The 25122-nt window shown below is 44.5% G+C and overlaps 2 protein-coding genes and 1 long non-coding RNA gene across 4 annotated transcripts in view; 2 read left to right on the top strand and 1 right to left on the bottom strand.

Moving 5' to 3' along the window:
• Positions 1–1490: 1490 nt before the first annotated feature.
• Positions 1491–7410, bottom strand: LOC309531633 (uncharacterized protein C3orf85). Its single transcript, XM_082221234.1, has 4 exons — positions 7285–7410; positions 4886–5019; positions 3785–3870; positions 1491–2866 (listed from the first exon to the last, which is right to left on the bottom strand). The coding sequence occupies exons 1-4, from the start codon at positions 7331–7333 to the stop codon at positions 2749–2751; spliced, it is 387 nt and encodes a 128-aa protein (XP_082077360.1). The 5' UTR covers positions 7334–7410; the 3' UTR covers positions 1491–2748.
• LOC309531634 lies at positions 6341–7428 on the top strand. Its single transcript, XR_014219360.1, has 2 exons — positions 6341–6812; positions 7245–7428. It is a non-coding gene; the product is annotated as an uncharacterized lncRNA (long non-coding RNA).
• Positions 7429–8024: 596 nt separating this feature from the next.
• MORC1 (MORC family CW-type zinc finger 1) overlaps positions 8025–25122 on the top strand; it is a 47466-nt gene continuing 30368 nt past the window's right edge. The window contains exons 1-7 of one of the 2 annotated variants that reach the window (XM_082219727.1): positions 8025–8845; positions 13316–13369; positions 15239–15273; positions 16984–17052; positions 23130–23217; positions 24057–24165; positions 24712–24871. In XM_082219727.1, the coding sequence (XP_082075853.1) occupies positions 8775–8845; positions 13316–13369; positions 15239–15273; positions 16984–17052; positions 23130–23217; positions 24057–24165; positions 24712–24871 (586 nt within the window). In that variant the 5' untranslated portion in view covers positions 8025–8774. The remainder of the gene's footprint in view (positions 8846–13315; positions 13370–15238; positions 15274–16983; positions 17053–23129; positions 23218–24056; positions 24166–24711; positions 24872–25122) is intronic. The other variant, XM_082219726.1, reaches the window with a different exon arrangement.

Genomic DNA, 25122 nt, shown 5'->3' with positions numbered 1-25122 from the left:
ACTCTGCAACCTCAATCCGAGGATCTAATTTGTCACTGCTGTTCCAATGCTATTTCAGATGCTATATATTCTGCTGCATGGTGTCTTTTTTTCAGGGAACAGTGAAATTTGTTATAAGATAGATAAACTCAGGTTGCACTTCTGCAGGACTCTTGGCACAAGGCCTAATCACTGCAGGAGAGAGTCAGAGATTAAACACGCATGCACCATTTCTGGGCAAAGCAATTACCATTGCAGGGAAAGCTCCCATTGGTGCCACTGGAAGCCTTTTTCACCCTAGGGCTAATGGCTACATCTTTGAGGCTGGAGCTAGACAGAGCTACCATCAGAAACAGGCTGCCATTTTTCTCCTTCCCTGTCCCTGCGCAATGTTTAGGGATAGTGTACACATAATGCAACATCACTGCGTTGTGACTTTCCACATTCACATGGAGGTGTGTGTGTTATAGAATGGATAGGAAAACCAGCACATGTGGAGCATCAGAGGACAAAGGTGCCAGTGCCAGGCTTTTGGGTAGGAATAGGATGCCTTTAGTAAGCCCACTTTTCCTGCAGTCGCTGCTGCTCATTTGCTTGCCAGACCTTTGGACCGCCCAATTGGCATGGTGGCTCAGAGCAAAAGGGCAAGGCAAGTGGAAGCTTCTACCTTCCTGTCATTGCTCACTTCCATAGTGTGTGTGACAACAAAAAAGATGAAGAGGAGCAGGTCAGGGAGCTCCATGGATTAGCAATGATTGTTGAGTTGTGGACCTCAGCAGGCACACAAGGATGAACCCCCACACTGGTCCTGTGAAACATTATGGAGAAGGAGTGGGAGGGATGAGAGCTGAAATTTTGGCCCTCATCTGTTGTTGTATCTAGTTTTTGCCTTGGATATAACAAATCCTTCAGGTTTCACTTCTAGTTTCACCTGAAGGAGCATCTCCACCCCCATTGTTCAGTCCAGACACTGAGGTCCAGCTCCAAGTGCCTTCTGGTGTTTCCCTCACTGCAAGAAGTGAGGTTACAGGGGAACCAGGCAGAGGGCCTTCTCAGCAGTGGCGCCCACCCTGAGGAATGGCCTCCCATCAGATGTCAAGAACAACACAACTTTTAGAAGACATCTGAAGGCAACCCTATGTTGGGAAGTTTTTAATGTTTGACATTTTACTAAGTTTTTATATGTGTTGGAAGCTGCCCAGAGTGGCTGGGGAAACCCAGTCAGATGGGCAGGGTATAAATATTATTATTATTGCTTGTGAAAGCAAATTACATAGCTTAACTATGTGTGGTGTGAAGAAGCACTTTTTATCATTGTCCTGTGGAAAGGTGGGCAGCCAGCATGCTTTCAAACACAGAAGCAAAGGGAATGCTGAGCCTGACTCAAAGCTAAAGCTGACAAACATTACAGCCCACTTCACAAAACTTGACTCACTCACATCCAGACACATCCATCACATTAGGAAAGAGAGGCAAAATTATGGTTAATAAAGGAAGGCACTTGTGTGTGCTTTGATTTTTTAGAACAAAGTTTATTAGTGGTCTACCGAAATTAACAGCAACTCTCAAGTAGGTTATTTAGGGGAAATGTTTCAGAACTGCTGTCTGAATATTTGACATGGAAGCTGGAATAGTAAATACAGGAAGAAGGAAGGAGAAGGCAAACAAAAGAAGGAAGCAATACAAAAGTGGTGATTGCGGGTAGGAAGAGATGGCAGAGAGATGGTAAGAATAACCAACACTTCCTGAAGATACAAGAAGAATGGGATCATTTAACACCAGTCCTAAAATACCTACATTGACTCCCAGTACATTTCCGAGCTCAATTCAAAGTGTTGGTGTTGACCTTCAAAGTCCTAAATGGCCTCAGCCCAGTATACCTGAAGGGGCATCTACACCCCCATCGTTCAGCCTGGACACTGAGGTCCAGCTCCAAGGGCCTTCTGGTGGCTCCCTCATTGAGGGAACTGAAGTTACAAGAAACCAGGAAGAGGACCTTCTTGGTAATGGTGCCCACCTTTTGGAACGGGCTCCTGTCAGATGTCAAAGCGATAAACAATTATGTGATATTCCGTAGACATCTGAAGGCAACCCTGTATCAGGAAGCTTTTAATGTTTGATGTTTTGTTGTGTTCTTTTATATTCTGTTGGATGTGTGGGATACAATAGGGTTTAGCAGCTCTAGACCTGCAGCCTGAGGCAAACAAGAGCTGTACAAGAGATGAATAGGCACCTCTTGGGCACCTCCTATACGTCTGAGAAAGATGTGTGGCTTCCTGATGGATTCTGCTCTTGTTATTTTAATCCAGGCATAGGCAAACGCAGCCCTTCAGATGCTTTGGGACTACAATTCCCATCATCTCTGACCACTGGTCCTGCTAGCTAGGGATCATGGGAGTTGTAGGCCAAAAAGATCTGGAGGACCAAGTTTGCCTATGCCTGTTTTAATCCAAGTCTTTCTGAAGAGGTTTCTGTTGACTCAAAGGATGCCGAATATCCATTAGATAGTACAATTTGTCTGAGGTGTTGATCTTACACTTTAGAGTCAAGTTGACATAAGCAATGGACTAAACTCTGAATGGAGGAATCGGATCAATGTCTGGTTCCACTATAACAATATGGGATTTACTTTTCCTCTGCTGAAGATTTGCTCCCGATTGCCACAACGCATCCATATGAGAGTTAATTTGGTCCCTGTGAAAAGAATTTCCATTGGATAGTACAGTTCATCTGAGGTGTTGACAGTCAAGCTGGCATAAGCAATGGACTTTATGCACAATAAGGGTCAGTGTCTGGTTCATGTGTAATAACGTGGCGTTTACGTTTCTGCTGCTGAAGATGCGCTCCCGATTCCCGTAACAGATCCATGTAAGAATTAATGTGGTCCCTGTAATCAGAATTTCTTTGTCAGACTCCTGCAAAAGGTTTAGCACGAAAACATTTGCTTTTCTTCCCTACAGCCCCAGGCAAACCCTCAAAATCTCCTCCAGAGGGTTGTGGGACACTCTAGAGCACATTTTGTGAGTGCAGGAGGAAAGGAAAGGAAGTGGAAGTCCCATGGCATGAGTGCAGTACTGTTCATGCAGTGTTGGATACAACCTGTGATCTGCATAAGACTAACCCACGCTCATTGGTCCATCTACCTCAGTACTGTCAAGACTGACTGGCTGCAATTTTCTGGGGGTTTCAGACTGGCGCCTTGCCCTGACCCACCTGGAGACGCCGGGGATTGAACCTTGGCTCTTTTGCATCTGAAGCACATGCTCTACCATTGAGCTACGTTCCTTTCCTTTGTACCTGCACAAGTCTAGAGTAAATGGGATGGCTTGAGCCTGTGGGATAGCTCAGTTTGTAGAGAATGAGACTCTTAAGCTAAGGGTCGTGGGTTCGAGCCCCACCTTGGGCAAAAAGATTCCTTGCATTGCAGAGGGTTAGACTAGATGACTCTTGTGGTCATTTCCAACTCTATCTATCGATCTATCTATCATCTATATCTATATATCTATATATATCTATATATCTATGTATCTATATATCTATGTATCTATATATCAATCTATCATCTATATCTATCATCTATCTATCTATCTATCTATCTACCATCTATCTATCAAGTCTAAGGAACACACAGAGAGAATTGTAAGCTGGCTCACCTAGGCCAAAGATGTTAACAGTAACTCACAAACGATGCAAATTTCTTTCAGGCATTTTATATCCTGCCTTTGAATTTAAGATGCACTTCACTGAATGCAGTAGGTTCAGAGATTCCTTCACACAGACTGAATTTCACACACATGCAAATTACCTGGCTTTATCGGTATCAAATGCGACAGATCCCAAATCCATGTAGTACTGTGCTGACGTCCTCAGCGATGTCCAGTATTCGCTGGCCTGGTGAGAACAGATGATTAACGCCAGAAGCAACAACCCACCCTCAGGAATCAGATTCCCCCCTCTCTCCAGGAATGGGAAAGCATTTAACGGCCCCCTCCCACAACTTTGCTGCTACAATCAATTCATAGCCTGCTCTGCCCTCAAGTGTGTTTCCCTGGTGGGGGGGGGGATAACCCAACACTCAACAGAAACACTGGATTACATGGCAGAATTGTCATTCACTTCACTCACCCACACACCAGTAATATTAGCATAGCAATGCTAAAGTACTTGCATTCTTAATGTAACCAACCCTTTCTCAACCACGATACCTCATGTATTATGGATACTGTCCCTTTGCCCATTAACAATAAGTCCCAGAATTGTGAGATCCAGATCTCAAACAAAATTAACGGACAAACTAAAAACCCACGTATGAGAGTGTCGAACAGACAAGAAAATCAGTACCTCTCACTCCACCTGGTATAGTTTCATTATATATGTAACATCAATAGAACATGGTTTTAAACCTCCCAGAACTCATGGCAATTTGTGGAATAATACCTTTGTTTAAAAACTGAAATGACTTAAAAGTTAAATGTAATTCAATAGAGGTTAGGTGCTTTTGGGGGATGGCATTGGGGGGCATTCACAATGTGAATAATGGACACACATTATTTGAGGGAGAAAGGTGGTGAGATCCTGCTGTCAGGTTTCATCCCTGACCTACTGTGTTCATTAGATTCTGTCTGTAAAGTTCTGCTATGTCTGCATAAACCTGGGAGCCCTTGACAGGCATTCTAACAAGCTGAGGGGGGATACTTCTCCCCCAGACCCATTCACATTTGACACCCACATTTCTGAACCCCTAAAAAGGGCTACTGTTGCAGATTTTTTTTAGACAGAGAAATCCACGCAGACCCACACCACCCATCAAATCTGCAAGTGAGCAATGCAAATCCTCTGCCCCCCCCCCAACCACAATTACCTTCTCTCAAAGCTCCACCATGAAATCTTAGAAAATTGTGAATACCTGTTCTGCCACGGTCATACCCCAGCCATTCTGGGGGCTAGCTGGATCCCAATAGCCTGAAAAAAGTGCTTGTCTCCTAAGTCCTAAGAATTCATTGGCTTCTTCCTCGGAGACAAATGGTAGTCCCCAAACCCCTGAAATGGCAAAGGCACAGCAATCACAGTCATGGATTAACAGAACGTGAAGATTTCATACATATGGGCAGGAATTTAACATGGCGTCATGGTGATCATTCCATCAGCAAAAGTTGTCAGCTGTCCAGATACAAGAATTCCCCCTCTTCTCCCCACACAATGGGAATTGTAGTCCAAAAACAGCCGGAGACCCACGTTTGGGAAGCACTGCACTAGAGGGACTAGTTAGCTGAATCTCTCCCATGATTAATGCACTGATTAATACTCTACATTAACGAAGCAGTTAGATTAGATTTCACAGTGATGTTTTAACATCAAACTTTGAAAAGCCAAGGCATTGAAAACCAGCACATTAAAGTGCACTAAGGGCAAATTACTGCAATGGAGTTGAGTGATTTAAACTGCCTGGATAGCTTCCAATGTGAATCTGCAGGAAGGGCTCGCCCAAACATCCGCTCGTCCCATGCCCAGAAATCACAGCTCCGAGGGGCTTTCTGCTCAACCTGTGCTTTCCAGGCGAGGGTCCAAGCAGTTTTCCTCCTGCCCCACCCGTTTCCCAGGGGAAACCCACTCTTTAGTGCTAAATCGGAGCTAACGTTAATCCAGAGAAAACTTGGAATTGCTGCTTGCTCCAATTGAGCGCTTAAGAGCAGTTTTCCAGTCAGGGGAAAGCAGCAGCAAGGGGAGGTGTTGGTTAAGGCACATGTATCCATACGCAACATATGTGTTCTGATACCAACACATGTAGAATTTTGCTCCCACTTATTTGTTTTTACCTACTCCATGTAACCCCAGGAGCATAGGAGGAAGCGAAGTCAACTGAATGAAGATGCTCTGCAGGATCTGTGCTGTGGGTTTGTGGAGATCCTAAGCCCATATCCACCCCCCCCCCGCCCTTTGACTACTTCAAACTGCAGAACTGGCTGTCACAGGTGCTACACAACACTTGCTCCACACTTGTAAGAAATCGGTATTTTAGCGTGGCAGCACCTGTCCTTTGGAACTCGCTGCCTATTGATATCAGACCAGCACCTTCACTGTACTCTTTCCTGCATCTGCTTCTTCAGGCATGTCTATCCATGCGTTCTCTTCCTTTTTAGCCGCTGTTGACTTTAATTGTATTTTGTATATTTTTAAATACCTGTTTTTATTGATAATTTTTAATGTTGTATGTTAGGTTTCTGTAAAATGCTCAGAGGCTTTCTCACAATCAAGCTGTATATACGTTCTGTGAAGCAAATAAACAAAACAATGGACCCAGGTCCAAGTATAATAATAATAATAATAATAATAATAATAATAATAATAATAATAATATTTATACCCCTCCCTCCCCGGCCAGCGCCGGGATCAGGGCGGCTAACATCAATAAATTTTCAGTAAAAACATAATAAGGAAAAAAAATACAGGTTAAAATGCAATTTAAAATGCAGAGAGGAAGAAAAACTTTTCTGTGTCCACTTTCTCCACGCCCGTGTGTCCCCTTATTTGCCTCGTTTCTAAGCTAAACAGCCACAAGTGTTGTATGCTTCCTCACAGGGACGTTCCTCCAGACCCGTGACCATTTGGGTTCCCTGTTCTGCTCCTTTTCCAACATTTGAGGTGCCGCTCCCAGACCTGTACCCAGGGTTCCAAGTGTGGCTGCACCACCAATTTCTATAAGAGAGTCATGACTTTGGCATGCTGTGTCTCGCACGGTGGTGGACTCTTCATCTTCACAGATTCTTAAGCAGAAGCTGGAGGTCTACCTGGCAGGAACGCTAAAGCAGCAGATGTCCTGAATCACTGGGTGGGTGAGGCTGTATTAGCTTTTAAGAACCCTTCCCAACACTACCATTCTAATGTTACTAAGTGCAACATACAAAAGAGCTCAGCAACACTTCATTCTGACCACAGAAGTATTTCAATTAAAGGATAATGCTCCGCCAGCATTATAGGATGCCACATGAAAATGAAATCTGCTTTTAAGTTCCTCTATGGCTCTTTTTCTACACGGAAAGTGAATCTGGAGGACTGAAGGCCACTTCAGTGGCGCACCCAGGGAAGTTTTTAATGTTTGGTGTTTTTTATCGTGTTTTTAATATTCTGTTGAGAGCCCCCAGAGCGGCTGGGGAAACCCAGCCAGATGGGCAGGGTACAAATAATAAATTATTATTATTATTATTATTTGCTTAACTGTGAATTCCTTCACCGAACTTTGTCTATTCTTTTCAATCCACAACTAGGGTTGATTAATCATTTCGATGCCAGAGCCTAAAAGCTTACCTGTAAGCAATACAACGCATGTAGCAACTTGAAGCATGGAGGCAGACATGGTGTATATTCTTCGACCTTTCCAGCAGAGTATATAACCCTCAAAACCAGGTATTTTATGTACTCAAGAGCCCCTTCGCTTTATCAATCATTTACTATGTCCATCGGAAGAGTTCTGCAGGCAGAGGGCAGGGTCCACTGTTGCATTGACATGTTTCTCCGACCTCTTTCTAACCTTTGGACTTTTTACATGGAAGTTTTGATATAACTCAGACGTGTCCCCTTCCCCCTCCCCCTCCCGAACTTACCCACTAAATGTTGAGTACCAGCAATATCAAATATGCTCCATTTTGGGGGTGAAGTTACCTTATACTGCAAGAGTCCTGTCTATGGTTTGGGGCATGCACTTAAGACCACTATATAATCAAATATTCAGTGTATGTCCAATAAGATCTTCAACTGTGAGTTCAGTTCCCCAAAGCCTGCCAGAATGAAGCTGTGTTCCTCTGCAGCAAGGAGAGAGCCAGTCTAGCCTCCCTGTTTAGGGGAGTTTTTGATGTTTGATGCCTTATTGTGTTTATATTGGGAGCCGCCCAGTGGCTGGGGAAACCCAGCCAGATGGGTGGGGTACAAATAAAAAATTATTATTATCCCTAACAAGAGAGTTCCAAAATCCGGGAGCACTGCAGCCACCAAGGAAGCAGAATTTTTGCACTTTAAAATATATATATATATATATATATATGCAAATGCTTTTAAGTTGCTTGTTTGGAGAATGTTTCTGCTTATCGTGCTTTGCTTTTAAATCACGTATCTGTACGCCGCTCGGGGCTCCTTGCAGAGCGACGGTTGGATATAAAATTCCACAAACAAACAAACACGCCAGGACATTTGCTTTGTACATCCGCTGCTTCTCATGGACCTCAAACAGGTGAATGCAGAGATAGAAAGACTGAATACCATTTCTCTCTCTCTTTTTTCCTTCCATTTTGGTATATTCATATATATGTAACTTCGCGTTATTTCTTTTGATTTGGGGGTTGCAGTTCCTGCAGGAGAAGGCTAGGAAAGGTCTTCCCCCCCCCCCCCGTGGAAGGAAAGCTCAGAAAGAGCAGATAGGGAAAAGCGCTCCTGCGCTCAGGTGCTGCTTGCGCCCTTTCCAAGCGCATCTGCTTGGTTTGCGTGAAAACAAGGATGATGGATCAGCTTGGCCGTTGGCCTGAACCACCTGGGCTCTTCTGTTAAACTAGGCTGGCTCCTCCGTTGCTGGGATCCAGCCTCTCTCTCTCAGGGGCGTTTTCCGTGCTCTAGCCTGCTGCTGCTCCTTGGCTTTCCCCGATCGCCTTCAGCTTTATCACAAGGTGGTCTTAGCCGGAAGGGCGTCGCCACCCTCCTCCTTCCTAACCCCCAAGTCTCGCCTTGGGCCCTAGAGGTGCGTCGTCGCACGCTGGCCACAAGGGGGCGCCCCGCGACTGCGTCTGTGCGCGCCAGGCCCCGCGGCGATGGCCGACTCTGCGCGTTACAGCGCTCTTTGCAGGGCAGGGTTGAGGCTAGAGTACCTGTATGCAAACTCGTAAGTGGAGCGACCTTTGCTTTTTCAGTTTCGTTTTATGCAGGCCAAATGCATTAGCTGTTGGCTTCACCAAGGCATGAGCAGGAGGGGGGGCGGACAGGAAGGGGGGACATGCTTCTAAAAAATAGGCCCAAAAAACAAAAAGGAAGAGTGAAAAAACTCTCTAAAAGGGTAGAGGAGATCATTTGGAAAGGCCTCCGCCTTTCCCAGGTGGGATGCGTGTTCTAAATGGCAGGAATGACGTGTATTTTTTGGCACTGAAACTTCTTCCATACTGAAATGAGGGTTGGGTCAAGGAAAAGTAAAAGGAAAGCACACTTAAAAATAATAATGAGGCAATGCCAACTTGATGCTCCAAAAATAAAAAGCATAGGTGGTGTACTGTGCCCTAGAGACTTTGGCTAAATTCAGTGTTTGTTTTATAAATCCTCTGTGCAAAGCATTTTGAGCACTTGGAAGAATGGGAAAGAGAGTTTTCTTATTCATGAGCAAGAAACACCTTACTATCTTACCCCTCTGTTTTATTACACCCAGTGCTTTTTTCTGGGGGGGGACGCATACCCCTAAACATTTTGTGAATCTAAGTTTGGCCTCATTGAGGGGCAGTATTTCAGTATGAGTTGGAAAATGAGAGTACCCATAAACATTTTTTTTTAAAGAAAACAACAACTACAACCAGTGATTACCGTACATCTAAATGTTCTGGAAGCAGCATACCAAGTCAGAGCACTAGTCTACCTAGCTCAGCATTTAGCACATTGCCTGGCAGCACCTGTGTACGATTTGGTGGCATTTCTCCCAGCTCTACCTGCTGACGCCAGGGATTGAGCCTGCGGACCTTATGCATGCAAGGCAAATGCTCTGCCACTGAGCTACCATCCTTTCCCTGAGAAGGGGACAAGTCTTGTGGATCCCAGCCAAGTTTTTAAAAGACATTTGAGCCACTAAGGGGGCTCTCTGGAGCTCTGTGTGTGTGTCTGCTTGGACCTGCCTTACCACCAGGCTCACTGTGTTTCAAGAAGACCATGTGAGAGCTCTTAGGAAGAGGGGAAGGTGCGACTGGGTGAAGCAGGCAGCCAAATCCTAGGCCAGAGGTCGGGGAACCTGTGGCCACCCAGATGTTGTTAGGCCGAAGCTCCCATGAGCCTCAGCCAGCCCACCCAGTTGTCAGGGGTTATGAGCGTTGTCACAACTTCTGGAGTGCAGTCCCTTTCCCTAGGCTTTGAGTGAGAAGAAAAGCCATCCTGAGCCCCATTTTTGCTTCCAAGTAAATGGGCACAGCCAGCCGGTCTGACTCTGAAGCAGGCTCATTAGGGAGCAGAATCCCCTGATTTGCTCCAAGAGCGTATGAAGAAGTGAAGCAGAAGAATTGTGAAGAGGGTGCCTACAGTAAGGATCCTGGAAAGGCCCTGCAGTAACTTCTACACCCCGTTTCACCTTGCCCAAAGTCCCAGTGGCTGCATATCCTCCTTTAGAACAAAATTGCAGCCCAATCCTGCTCATAAATAAATTGCAGTTGAGTATATCAGTGGAGCATGTACAGGGTCCCACAGGCCGTGTGTGCATCATAGTGTATCTTTAAAGCACATCATTTCCTCCAAATAATTCTGGGCACTGTAGTTTTTAAGCTTTGCTGGGAATTGCAACTCAGTGATGGGTAAGCTGCATGTGCTTCCCCGAATATGAATTCCCCTTGTTGAGAATGGTAGTTTCCAAACTCCCAAGGCAACGTCCTTTCCCTCTTCCCAGCCCTCTTTGTCCAGTAGAGGTGAGCTCATAATAGGAGTCACCGGTCCAAAGATTTTGTCAGGGGTAGCAGGCTACAATCCTGTACACATGCCCAAACATTCCTGGGAGCAAGTCCTGTTATCGTTAACATACTAGAGCAAGGAAAACAAAGGCAGTGTGTACACATTACCGTTTATTCTGGTTCCAGCACAGTCCCATTATGGCGGACGCATGACATCAGCCATAGTCCATATTTATCCTGTAGTTCTTTGAGAAATGCTTCTGTTTGGGGCGTTTCCCCTCAAACCAGCTTCCGTCTGATTTGAAAACATAAGTCTCGTGCACGTCACAGCTAAGATGAGGTGCTGACGTTTGAGGCAGCTGTTGCACATACACAGATGACAGCTTCATTAATAGGAGTTCAAGGGGGTTACACACATGGGGAAACAGAACAGAACATACATCAGGTGATGGCATTCTTGGCTTCTCTCTGGTGTGTTCAGCCAGTGTGCAAGGAACAGGGCGGGGGAGACCTCACTGTGTTTTAAGCCACTGGGGTATACATAGCCAAAGACCCTGTCTTGCAGCACCTTAAAGAGCAACACATTTATTGCACTGAAGTTCTGTCTTTATTTATTGCATTACAAGATGACTCATAAAATAAATTCCCTCTGCTGTAGCTTCTGCTATAAATAAATATGTTAGTTTTTATGGGGCCACGTGGCTCTTTGTTCTTGTTCAATATATACAGCACCCATGCAGGGAAAGACTAAGGATGGCTTTATTTTCCCACAGCAAAGAGCAGTTCCCACCAAGCAGAATAAAAAAATCCCACATGCGGTCATTTCAGAACCAATTAAAATCGAATCTGATGTTATACGTTGGTGCCCCTGAAGAGGTACAACAGTATCCCACAAATATCTCCTGTGATATGAGGTTCATAACCATTATTTATTGATTATCCCAATCGAGGCAAGCCAAGTTCACGGTGCTGACATGTGTTTTATATATAGATTAAAGTGTTCGGGCAGGGCTGGCTTAAGAAAATGCCACCCTGAGCAAGGCTTCTGCCTATCAGTAGCATTTATATGCAGGTCGTCATAATGTTGGGGGGGGGGGGAATGGCCTTGGCTGTTTTACAGCTCCCAGTGCAGTAACTACATGTTATTATTTCCTGTTTATATCTTCAGCCTTTTTCATGGGCCACAAAGTTACATTTAGAGGCTTCCGTTAATCAAATTTGTTTTCAATGGTTTAATTTGTTCAAAATAATTTTGAGGCAGATCTGTAACTATGTAGCAGTTTTTGTCAATATATTGTGGGTGGGGTGGAAGGCCCAGTCCACAACATGCAGTGTGCTGGGCCCAGAAAAGCTTCTTGCACCCATAGCTCAGACTAAGCTGTGGCAGCAAGAGCCAAATTTCCCCCTCCCCACTGAAACTTGGCCTAAATGTTTATCTTTACATGGAAATTAGTACTGTAACTGCTAACATGCCACACCGGGTCCTTAGTCTCTGTCTTTCTTTCTTTCTTTTGGAAAGGTCCCTATAGCTCAGTGGCAGGACACATGCTTTGCATGCAGAAGTCCCAGATGCAATCCCTGGAATCTCCTGGTAGGGCTGGGAATGTCTCCAGGATGAAACTTTGGAGAGTCACTGTCAATCAGTATAGACAATACAGAACTAGATGCATCACTGATCCAATACATTACAAGGCAGCTTCCAGTGTTTCTGTGTTCTTTCTGCCTCCTTGAAACTTGTGGAAAAGGGGAGTTATTTGCACAACTTCGGTTGCAGGCCAAATTTGTAATGGCCTGCCATTTGAATTCTAGTTTTTCCTTGTCGCTTGTGTGCAGACATTTGTTTTGGTGACTCCAGACACAACCACAGAGTCGATTTCCGCCCAGCTATTTCTTCAGCCCTCTTCAGGCGTTATGACGTTCATTGTCTGGGAGGTGTTTCGCTTCCCAGTTTCACTCCCACCACAGACTTCCTATATTGAGCAGGGCAGGAAGGTCAGAAGGAGAATTGTAAGCACATTCAGCTGAATACACTTACAAACATTGGGAGCACTGGGGAGTCAGGTTTCCCAAACAAGAGGAAGCTGTGACATGCAGGCTGCAATAGCCCAGAGAGCGAGGCCTGCTTGGCAGTGTGTAAAACCTGGGCAAATCTGTATGGGAAACAAGAGCCCCTGCATGAAACTGACAAAATGATATGCAGTCTGTGAGAGTTTATGCTACAACAAACCTGTTACATTGCAGTCACCCGTTGTCAAAATATAATATATAGATATATCTGGCAGTAACACTCTCGCAGCACAATCCTGTCTGTACTTTTTATCTGGGGGGTCAGTCTTATTGAATTAAGTGGCGTTTATCTCTTGAGTAAAGATTGGATTAAGACTCAAGTCACACTTGCTTGAATGTGAAGTCATATCGAACCTCTGAGTAAATATCCATAGGACTGGGCTGCGTAAGGACTGCCGTCTCCTGTTATCGTGCGACCCGCTCAGGAAGAAGAATTGCTGTTACCTTTTGCATGCACACCTTCCAGTTGTGTTTCAAGTGTCAAGGTAGAAGGAACCCCCATTCGAGCATACTCTCCCCTGCCCTCAGTTTGACATTTCCACGTTTTGAAAAGGAGGTGCTTTGTTCTCCTGCATGCCAAATAGCACTTAAGTGTTTGATTTGTTGCTGTTCCAGGTTCTCTCTTCTAAAACTCCCTTAATGCTTCTTTCTAGCACAACACACAACTTTTTATTTGGAGCCATCGCTGAACTGATTGACAATTCCCGGTAAATACTACTTTTAGGAACTAAATTTTATGCTGCTTACTGTACTTGGGTCTTGAGAGAGTGTGTCATGCTAGGTGTGGAAATAAATGTGTTTTGTTCTGTTCTACTTGGCGCAAGAAGGCAGCTGTCAGATTTTAAATCTTTCTCAAATGTAGGAAATGGCTTTGGAATACTCCTTCCTTATTCAGTGTTATATACGAAGGCTTATTTCTCCTGCCGCACAATTCTTTTCTTCGGATTTGGGCTTATCCACAGAATCAAACAACATTATCCTCTGTGGCTGGGATGGCCAACTACTGTTGCTTCCAGATGGGCTTAAAATCACAAGGGAGGTTATAACAAATGTGTAATTGGTAGCAGGTGGTTCCTTTTATCAGAGGGCACTTCCAGGTGACCTCTTTATGTAGCTTTCTTCCTGATCGGTTTGTGGAGAGGTTAGATGACGTTGACTGAAGCACGTGTTTGTCCACACTCCCCAGAGCATTTTCCTCATCAATTGCCCAGTGCAAAATTTCTGGAATTTTTTGGGGAAGAGAGTTTGTTGCACAAGATGTCCCAAGCAACTGCAGTAGTGCAACTTGAACTTCCCATTGTGTGATAGAACCCCACCCCAAAATAGCAATAGTCTGGATAGCATCCTCATTTTCCTTGGAAAGAGTAAATTTGGATTAAAGGAGGGCGTGCGGAATACTTTTCTGACTTTTTGGTCGGAAGACGTTCTGTGGACACTGGGGGGGGGGGGGAGTGCATGTATGAACAACATTGATCCTGTGGGGAACACTCATCTGGAAGCACTTCAGCCTGGGAAGCTGGAGTCTTATTGGCCAAGGTGCTCACAGGGACAAGACTTCTGCAATTGTGGCATCATTGCGCTCCCTCCAAGCAGCTTTACCAGGAAGCTTAGACCCCTAGCAGATTGAGTCTTGAGCATGGGTAGGCAAACTAAGGCCCAGGGGCCGGATACGGCCCAATTGCCTTCAAAATCCGGCCCGCGGACGGTCTGGGAATCAGTGTGCTTTTACAAGAGTAGAATGTGTTCTTTTATTTAAATTGCTTCTCTGGGTTATTTGTGGGGCATAGGAATTCATTTTTATTTTTATTTTCAAAATATAGTCTGCCCCCCCCCCCAGGTCTGAGGGACAGTGGACTGGCCCCCTGCTGAAAAAGTTTGTTGACCCCTGGTCTTGAGGCTTAGTTAAAGGATTTGTTTCTTCCACCCTCTGAAAGTGGTTGGTTATTTCAAAGCAATTTGTGAAATTCACCTTCTACTGCTTCCTCTCTGGGTTTGTTGCCTCCCTTGGGATTTCAAGCCCAGACAATCCTATTATTGGATCACAGTTAGTATCTTCTCACTGGCAGTCTACGATGGTATATTGATAATATCAGGATGACTTGCATTCTACTGCTTTAATGCTTTCCTTTGGATCAGCTTCATATTTTACAACTTCATTCGAGACTGTTAGCTTTGCACAATACTACTTTAGAAGTCTGATATAAAAACAATTAAATTATGTCCACTGATTTAGTTAAATTTATTTATATTCCTTTTTCCATACATAGATACTGCATTGAAGTGAGCTGTTATTGCATTATTTTTTTTATTTGATTTTATATCTATACTGTCTTTCCTCCCCATTGGGAGCCCAAGGTGGCATACAATATAATTAAAACCACTGGCACAGAATATGTACAGTAGCATTCAAGTGATTTCATGTGATTTAAGTAAGTGCAGTTTTGATCAGAGTGTTTTTGTGTTTCCAACTAGCATAGACACTGTTCAGTAATAGAGTGAAATTGCTTTACGTGTATCTACTTGCGCTAATGTTTTCATTTAAAACGTTTTTAACAATATTTAAACAATATTTGCAGAGATGCGGATGCCAGCAGACTTGACATATATACAGGTAAGCTGTCTAAATGGGGGTGCTGTTTCTGAATGCTTCTTAGTTTGATCACATTACAGTGGTACCTCGGGTTACATACACTTCAGGTTACAGACTCCGCTAACCCAGAAATAGTGCTTCAGGTTAAGAACTTTGCCTCAGGATGATAACAGAAATCGTGCTCCGGTGGTGCGGCAGCAGCAGGAGGCCCCATTAGCTAAAGTGGTGCTTCAGGTTAAGAAAAGTTTCAGGTTAAGTACGGACCTCCAGAATGAATTAAGCACTTAACCCGTGGTACCACTGTATCTGTTTTGTTGAGAAGAAATTGCTTCATAAGATGGTGAGGATATATTTATTTAAACACTGCCTTTCCATGACACGGACAGAAAAAAAACCCAGTTATGTAAAAACAATTAAACATTGATGGAATACAACTAAAAATATATTAAAACCATACAAATAATAACAATATAAACAGCATAGCATTAAAGTTTGCACATTTGCTTCTTTGCCAAAATGTACTATTTGGCAGATTCTACATGTCTCTGACATGAATATAATTTTGACCTTTTGGCATGATTTTCCTGCTGAGAAATATATCGGGGGAGGGGGAATCTCAAACGTTTTTGTCTTGTACGACAGTTAACCAGTTGACATAGTTAAAGGCCAAGTAGTGCGCACATAACTCTGTAAAGGAAACCCCTTTAAAAGAAATAAATAGTGGCTCTGGCCTAATTCCATGCATGCTAATTAATACAAATCCTCCCATGGCCATTGGCTACACTAATTGACATCATGGTCTACTGTCCGTTAGCTCTATCTGAGGAAGTCCTGTTGCAGCCTGATCCCCTTGCAGCAAGTTAACTCGGAAATTTATCCTCGTTAGTTTAATAGGACTCGCTGCTTAGTAACCAGGCATGCCCAAGATTACAATTAAGCACTGCAATCTTGAGGACACTAAAAGCTGTTTCTGTTCAGTTTGCTAGGAATTCCTTCCAAAGAAATCTATGGGAGAGCAGTCTGCTAAACTTGGTCCATTTGTTTAGGGGCCTTGAAATGACACCACCAACAGATGCTTTACTTGCAAACTTAGACCAAAAGGTGGGGGAGATGTTTCTACTTTAAGAATGTAAGAAAAACGTGCTGGATCAGGCCAATGGCTCATCTAGTCTAGCATCCTGTGAACTAGATGGACTAGTCCAGACCTGTGGGAACTGGGCTTGAGCTCAGCAGCACTCTTCCTCTCCTGCAGTTTCCTCAGGTGATATTCAGAGGCATAATCCCTCTGACAGGTGGAACAGCCATCATGGCTAGTAGTCGCTGATGGCCTTGTCCTCTACTCCTCTTTTAAAGCCAACAAATATCCTTTCGACTGAGAAGGTGAAGCAATGGTTGGCCAACTTAGTGGGACTGGCAACGAAATGTTGCAATGAAGAATGCCCCCTGTTCAAAGTTCCAGCCAGCTGGCCATGCTCCCTTCCAAGGAAATCATACAATTCTCCTCCCCACCCCCACTTTTTAACCACCTCTTCCCATCAACATTGACTATTCCATGCCCACGGAGGACTTTCGGTCCTCATTGGGCAACTGTTTGTTTATTTTCTTCCCATTACGGGAATTTCCTTTTATGACCTAATGGTTGTTTGTTCTTCTACAAACCTTCTTACCAATGTATGGTTTCCAAATATTTATTAAGAGCCGTTTCCTTTTTTTCCATACTTTGTTTTGCAGTGAAGAATGAGGACCTGCAAGGAGGATTTATGCTGTGCCTTTTGGACAATGGATGTGGCATGACTCCTCGTGAGTTAATACTCCTGTATTCTTTTAATTGAGTGTTTGGGTGCTAGGGCAGTGTCATTCTAGGGCTCAGGAGGCCCATATTCAAAGCCACACACAGCCACAAAACTCACTGGGCCACACGTACCTCACAGGATTGTTGTGAGGATAAAACAGGGAAGAGCCCTGTATGCTGGCTTGCAGGAAGAGCAAAATATAAATGCAATAAACTCCAGTACTTGAGCAATAGAATTGGAAGGGACCCCAAGGTTCATCTGGTCCAACTCCCTGCGATTCATATATGAAGACCCATACATGTGAAGGAACCAAGCCATACAACTAACCTTGGTACCAGTTCTGTCCTCAAATGTCCAGGCATTGGCAATGGACCCGATATGTGCCATGCTTAATGGTCTCCCGCTGGTGTTATATATACAGTGGTGCCTCGCAAGACGAAAAACTCGCTAGACGAAAGGGTTTCCCGTTTTTGCGTTGCTTCGCTAGACGAATTTCCCTATGGGCTTGCTTCGCAAGACGAAAACGTCTTGCGCTTTTTTTTAAAGCCGCTTGAAGAGGCGCAGTTGCGACGGACCGTGCTTCGCAAGACGAAAAACATCGCAAGACGAAAAGACTCGCGGAACGAATTCTTTTCGTCTTGCGAGGCACCACTGTACTGTTATTGGGTCAGAAATTTTTCAAATTAGTTTATATTAGTTCCAAAGAACTATTTTTATTGGAGTATTTGTGTACAGGACAGCTCAAGAGAAACTACTAGCGTTACTAGCACTGAGCCAGAAATTTCTCCTGTTGTTTTTTTTTCAACCCTTCTCCATCAGTTAACTTGGAAAGAAATTGCCTTCAAAAATTATCCAAGCAGAGAATTTTGGTGAAATTCACATGAGTGGAGTGCAGGGTTTTTGACGCTTTCACCTTACTTCTAAGGTGACTTGGGGGTTGTTTGCGAGTGCCCTTCCTTTCAATTTTCAATACTCACAAGTGGCCTGTACTCTTTAGCCTTTCTGGGTGCTAGTTTTTTCATCAAAGCCAAGGGGAAGGTAAACATCATGAGACAACTCCTCTTGTGGTGAGGAGGTTTCAGGTCAGGAAGCATGGGCAGCCATGGGCAGGGAGACTGCAGGGCGCTGGAGATCTGTTTACTGAGGAAGAAAACACCCACCACCTTTAACCGCCTCACACTAATAAGATAAGCTCAACCACAGTTCTAAAGAAATCATCAAGTGCCTGGGAATGAGGCAGGGAAATGGAATCCTCTTTTTCAAGTGAAGAAAGTCTTGGAGAATCTGCAGGCAGATTTTGGCACGATCCTGAGGATGCGTTCACATGGGACTAGTTTGGCGCGGTTTAAAATGGAACCAGTAGCCTTGTGCCAGAACATCTTTTTCAAATATAGAAGGTCACAGGTTCAGTCCTCAGCACGACCAAGCAGGGTGGTGGAGGAGGCACTCAAAGTCTTTCTTAAAGTTTAGAGGCAAAGACACAAGGGTCGAGTGGAAGGCACTGAATTGGTCTGGGCTGTTAAACTCAGAGAGGCAATCCTTATCCCTTCCGCCCTGTGTTGTTTCCCCAATCATCCAGTTGGGAAGGCTTGTAAAAACAAAAATATCTTTTTCCCCTGGAAAGTACAGCTAGTGAGCACCTACTGTATCTTGACATGGAGGCTGATCCCGAACACAGAGGCCTGCTCCGAGTGGCCTTCTGATACTTTGAGGATTTCACCTACGGGGACTATAAGGGATAAGGCAGTCCTGTTCCTGAGCTGTATAGGTGCTTGTACATTAGTACCGAAGCCTTGAACTTGGGCTGGGACCAGATTGGCAGCCGGTGCAAACCTGCGAGCAAGGTGTCATATACTGGCAGTAGTCCCACAAGCAATGCAAAAACCCCCATTCACCTGCCCTAAATAACCACTTGTCGTTTTAGCTTTTCACATCTGCTCCATGTGGAGATAGGTTTCCAAGTGGTGAAAGTCAATAAGCTCAATTCTCTTTTTGTTTGCCTGGTGGCTTCCTTTTGCCAGGAGTCAACTGTTTTCTCCCCCTCTGGTCTCGTTAAGTACAAACAGCTTAATCAGTAAGAAGGGATCATGGCTGCTTGGAGCTGGTGCCAAGGAGATAACACGACGTCTGCCTCCTGCAGCTTAGGTTAACCAGCGCCTGAAATAGACTGTTCCCAGAGCGTGCGTCTCAGGGGTTCTGAGAATCCCCTCTGTGCCAAATTAATTCTTTGAAACTTGGCGTGCAAACTTCCAGCGCAAAAGGAAGAGGGGCGACTTTGTACTTGCAGTGGCGAGCAGCAGGTGGGGCTGGTTCGTTGCGTAAAAAGCCGCTTGAAGCAGCTGCAAACAAGGGTGGAGGTTGGTATTTTTAGCTGCCTAAGGATGAGGAGACGGTGGTTCTGTTTTCAGGCTTTGACAAACAGGTGCTCCAAGCTTGAGTGGAAAGTTTGAAGATTTTCTTTCCCTTTGATGGATGTGACGTTGTGTCTCCTTATTTACGCAGGCCACACTGTTAACAGGACTGAAAAACGTCAGTCATAATAATAATAAAATAATAATTTATTATTTATACCTTGCCCATCTGGCTGGGTTTCCCCAGTCACTCTGGGCAGCTTCCAACCGAATAATAAAAACAATACAGCGTCAGACATTAAAAACGTCCCTAAACAGGGCCACCTTCAGTTGTCTTTTAAAAGTAAAATAGTTGTTTATTGCCTTGACATCTGCTGGGAGGGTGTTCCACAGGGCAGGTGCCACTACCGAGAAGGCCCTCTGCCTGGTACCCTGTAACCTCACTTCTCATAGGGCAGGAACTGCCAGAAGGTTCTCAGCGCTGGATGATGGGGGTGGAGACACTCCTTCAGGACTGAGGCATCTGGAGATTGTTTCTCTGTTCATCTTATTTCATTTTCATTTACACCTTGCCTTTTCCCCTGAGAGGGGCTCAAGGTAGCTTACAGCTAACATAGAAGCAGCTAAAAACATAGGGGGAAAGCCATCATTAAGTGGTAGGCAATTTTGTCTACTTTGGTTCCACCACAACCAGCAGCTTCTCCATCAATGCTGAGCTGGATAAGCATATTGGCAAGGCAGATGCAATGCTAACAAGATGAAGGTCTACCAGGCTTTTGTACTGAGCATGCTGCATTATGGAAATGAGTCGTGGGCAACTTACAACCATCAGTGCCTTCCACGTGCTGTCAGGAAGATTTTGGGTATCACACGGCAGGACAGGGTTTCAAAGATGTGCTCTCCCAAGCCCACATTCCCAGCATGTTCGCACTCCTGTCTCAATGACGTCTACACTGGCCTGGTCAAGTCCACAGAATGGAAGATTGCAGGATCCCCAACATTTGTTCTCTTTAACTGGCGGTAGGAGAAGGAAGATTAGTGCTGTACGCACCATACGTTTAAAGCACGTTCTTGTTTAGTCGTGTCTGACTCTCCGTGACCCCATGGACCAGAGCACGCCTGGCACTCCTGTCTTCCACTGCCTCCCGCAGTTTGGTCAAACTCATGCTGGTAACTTCGAGAACACTATCCAACCATCGCGTCCTCCGTCGTCCCCTTCTCCTTGTGCCCTCTATCTTTCCCAACATCAGGGTCTTTTCCAGCGAGTCTTCTCTTCTCATGAGGTGGCCAAAGTATTGTAGCCTCAGCTTCACGATCTGTCCTTCCAGTGAGCACTCAGGGCCGATTTCCTTAAGAATGGATAGGTTTGATCTTCTTGCAGTCCATGGGACACTCAAGAGTCTCCTCCAGCACTATAATTCAAAAGCATCAATTCTTTGGCCATCAGCCTTCTTTATGGTCCAGCTCTCACTTCCATAAATCACTACTGGGAAAACCATAGCTTTAACTATATGGACCTTTGTTGGCAAGGTGATGTCTCTGCTTTTTAAGATACTGTCTAGGTTTGTCATTGCATTTCTCCCAAGATTCTTTTAGGGAAGCTATGTTCTTTCCTCCAAAAGCACATAGCTTCCCTCAAAGAATCCAGGAAACTGTGATTTACACCCTACAGAACTACATTTCCCAGCACCCTTAAACTCTACAGTTCCCAATGTTTTTTGGCGGAAAGGAGGGGGAGTCCTTTGCTTTCAGTGTATGGTGTGTACACAGCTCAGGTGTTTTCTTGTCGAAACACCGTGGAGCATTTCACACAAAAGATGCTTAAACTACTTCTGAATTTCCCACTCTTATTTATCAGATCACCACAGGTCTGCAGGTTAACATTTTTTCATCCTTCAACTGTACCACCCCATCATTCTGAAGCCTGAGAGAAACCACCACAGAGAGAGGGAGGCCAGCTGCCCTGTGGCAAAAAAATGAAATTCAACCATAGAACACAAATCACAGAGGATCAGCAGCAAATCTCACAGCAATCATAGTCAGATAGTGCACATTTTAAAACCACATCCGTCGGCAGGAATAGCAGAAGCCACATCCGTCAAGGCCCCCTCAGCTGAAACAGCTGTATATTATAGATCCAGGAACTATCAGTCAAATTTATAACAGCTATTTCCCACGCTGCACGCCATAGCAACCATTTTCACAAGTTCAAAAGGGGTAAAATGTAGTCTTTACATCCGTTGAGAAAGGGACCATGTTCTCCCATCAAATTGTTACTGTAGTGCAAACTATGAACATTCTTCAGTTAATAGCATAGCATATTTGCACCTAAACCAGGCAGAGGGCCTTTTCGGTGGTAGTGCCCTCCCTGTGGAATGCCCTCCCATCAGATGTCAAGGAGATAAAGAACTGCACAATTTTTAGAAGATGTCAGAAGGCATCTTTTATATTCTGCCAGAATCCCAGCCAGATGGGTGGGGTATAAATAATAAAATTACTACTACTACTAAACTACAAGACACAGTTTGGATGTTACGTTTATCCACTGACAGCTATGCCATCCCTCCTTCTCCAGCAAGCTTTGCCTTGGGAGGTGGAGGAGGCTGTGACTGACAAACTGGAACGTGTCCAGAGGACACTGACAAACTGGAACGTGTCCAGAGGACACTGACAAACTGGAACGTGTCCAGAGGACACTGACAAACTGGAACGTGTCCAGAGGAGGGCAACCAAAATGGTCAAAGGCCTGGAAACGATGCCTTGTGAGGAACGGCTAAGGGAGCTGGGCATGTTTAGCCTGGAGAAGAGGAGTTAAGGGGTGATATGATAGCCATGTTCAAATATATAAAAGGATGTCACATGGAGGAGGGAGAAAGGTTGTTTTCTGCTGCTCCAGAGAAGCGGACACGGAGCAATGGATCCAAACTACAAGAAAGAAGATTCCACCTAAACATTAGGAAGAACTTCCTGACAGTAAGAGCTGTTCGACAGTGGAATTTGCTGCCAAGGAGTGTGGTGGAGTCTCCTACTTTGGAGGTCTTTAAGCAGAGGCTTGACAACCATATGTCAGGAGTGCTCTGATGGTGTTTCCTGCTTGGCAGGGGGTTGGACTCGATGGCCCTTGTGGTCTATTCCAACTCTATGATTCTATGACTATTGCTAACAGCAGAGATCTTGTGCTGGAGGTTCAGTTGTTCAGAAGTATACTTTGAACCCTAGAATTGTAGAGTTGGAAGAGACCTTGAGGGCCATTTAGCCCAACCCCCTGCAGTGCAGGCTTAGTATTGACACATACATTTATAAAATACATTGGTAGCGGTGAGCTATAAGAAGCAAACCTAAGAGCATTGAGTCGGCAGGTTGTGGTTTTGAATCTCACCTCTGCAACCAGCTTGATAGGTAGCCTTACTCAAGCTACAGTCTGTCAGCCTCAGCTCACTTTGTGCAATACGGGGGCAAAAATACCAACTTAAAAGCTTGTAAAGCGGGAGTGGTGGACCTGTAGCCCTCCAGAAGTTGCAGGATGGCACCTTCTCCCATTATCTCTGATGATAGGCCATGCTGGCTTGGGCTGACGGGACTCCAAAAACACTTGAAGGTCCACAGGCTCCACATTTCTGCTGTGGAGAATAAAGCAGGCTAATAAATGTGCAGGACTTTGATCTGTAAATAACAATAACAGTGAATTCTAGTGAGGGCCTTAGAGGGAAGCCTTATTACAAATCTTTTGCAGGAAAAACTGTGGATCTTGTGCACTTCGGAAGATCCTCTAAGCGGGACAGGCCTGACATGATTGGATGCTATGGCAACGGGCTTAAATCGTAAGAGTTCTTTGTTCTTTGTCGGTTTTGTTTGTCAGACAGACACCCCTTTAATGGCAAGATTCAGAATTGTTAACTTTGTGCTGAATGAAAAACTGTTTCACGATCGTGACCGTAAAGGTGATTTGGCTTGCATTATATATTTAAGTATTGGAATTGAGGGAACCTGTTCATTTGCTCTTACAGCCTTGCATATTGGTTTTCATCAAAAAAAATGGCTTGATGTAAAGTGGTTTACATCAAGGGAAACATATGCATAAGAGTAGCAAAAAACCCAACCCCAGTAATAATACTACTGTGATTGAAATTGTATCCCGTCTTTCCACCAGATGGTGCTCAAGGTCAGCACTTTGCATTGTAACCGGAAGCAGACTGGTTGCCATTGTGTCTGCTGTAACAAAGGCGTCACATGGTCCCAATGACTCGGCCTCATCAATAATTTATCTGCCGCATTTACGTTTTATTGCAGTGTTTCCTAGACTTGGGTGTCCAGCTGTTTTCAGACTGTAATTCCCATTATCCCTGACCACTGGTCTTGCTAGCTAGGGATGATGGGAGTTGTAGTCCAAAAACAGCTGGAGACCCAGGTTTGGGAAGCACTGTTTTATGAGATACATTAAACGTATTAGAAGGGAATGGATTGTCAATGTATTTCCTAGTCCTCCATAGTGCAGACAGGAAGTATAGAGAAACCTCAGGCTCGCTAGCTGATGGGAAATCCCTTTCTGCCCTCAGCACACCCACTTTGTCTATATTACTGCCTATATTGCCCTAAAGGTGTTAACATCCAGACAATGCAGCTATTACAAAAATGGTATTTTCCTGTATCTTTACTATAGAGGGTCCATGCGCATAGGGAAAGACTTAATATTATTCACCAAGGAAGAGAATACAATGACATGCCTCCTTTTGTCTCAGACGTTTTGTGAAACAGAAGGTCTCAGTGAGGTATGTCTGTCTTCATTCGTCATTTAAATATTTGTATCCTGCTTTGCCGAAGATGTCATCAGGACCGGAACTTCTGGGGTGGGACTTCCTGGAATGGAACATCATTAATAAAACTCAAAATGCTGCTAGTATTTGATACGGGGTTTGCTGTTCATACTACTATCAGCACCATCATCTTTGGCACTGGGAGTTAGAAAGGAAGCAAACATCACTGTCTCAAGTTACCTGTTCAGATGTGATAGGCGTGAGTGAAGGAGAATACAGTGGTACCTCGGGTTAAGTACTTAATTCATTCTGGAGGTCCGTTCTTAACCTGAAACTGTTCTTAACCTGAAGCACCAGTTTAGTTAATGGGGCCTCCTGCTGCCACTGCGCCGCTGGATCACGATTTCTGTTCTGATTCTGAAGCAAAGTTCTTAACCCGAGGTACTATTTCTGGGTTAGCGGAATCTGTAACCTGAAGCATATGTTACCTGAAGCGTATGTAACGCGAGGTACCACTGTATATCTGATTTGGGTCCACTCTCATATTGTTTTCCATTACAGGTTATAGTCCCAATTCTTTCATGGTCAAGTCATACAAGAGAGCCAATAATAGACAATCCAGAGACGTTTGCTACACAGTTGTCCATACTTTACAAATATTCACCTTTTAAGAATAATGCTGAACTGGTGAAGGAGTTTGATGCCATTTATGGAAAAACAGGTGACTTTATAATCCCTGAAAGTTCTAATTAACCAATGCATTATAATTAGCGTTTTGAGGACTAAACATGGGTGCCAGGGCTTTTGTTTTATGCTGGGTGCCCCCCTCCCCTGAATAATTTTGGATCTTTGTTCATCAATTGGCTCCTCTCACATGAATGAGATACAAACAAATTATTCTCTACCACCTCCCCCCCCCCAGTAAAGGCAGCGTTCTCTTGACCCCATAAGAGCCCTACTAGATCAGACAAA

This window comes from Podarcis vaucheri (genome assembly GCF_965113315.1).
Source record: "Podarcis vaucheri genome assembly, chromosome: 4".
Taxonomy (NCBI): domain Eukaryota; kingdom Metazoa; phylum Chordata; class Lepidosauria; order Squamata; family Lacertidae; genus Podarcis; species Podarcis vaucheri.
The sequence above is the reverse complement of the archived record's forward strand: the minus strand, read 5'-3'. Positions and strand labels throughout refer to the sequence as shown.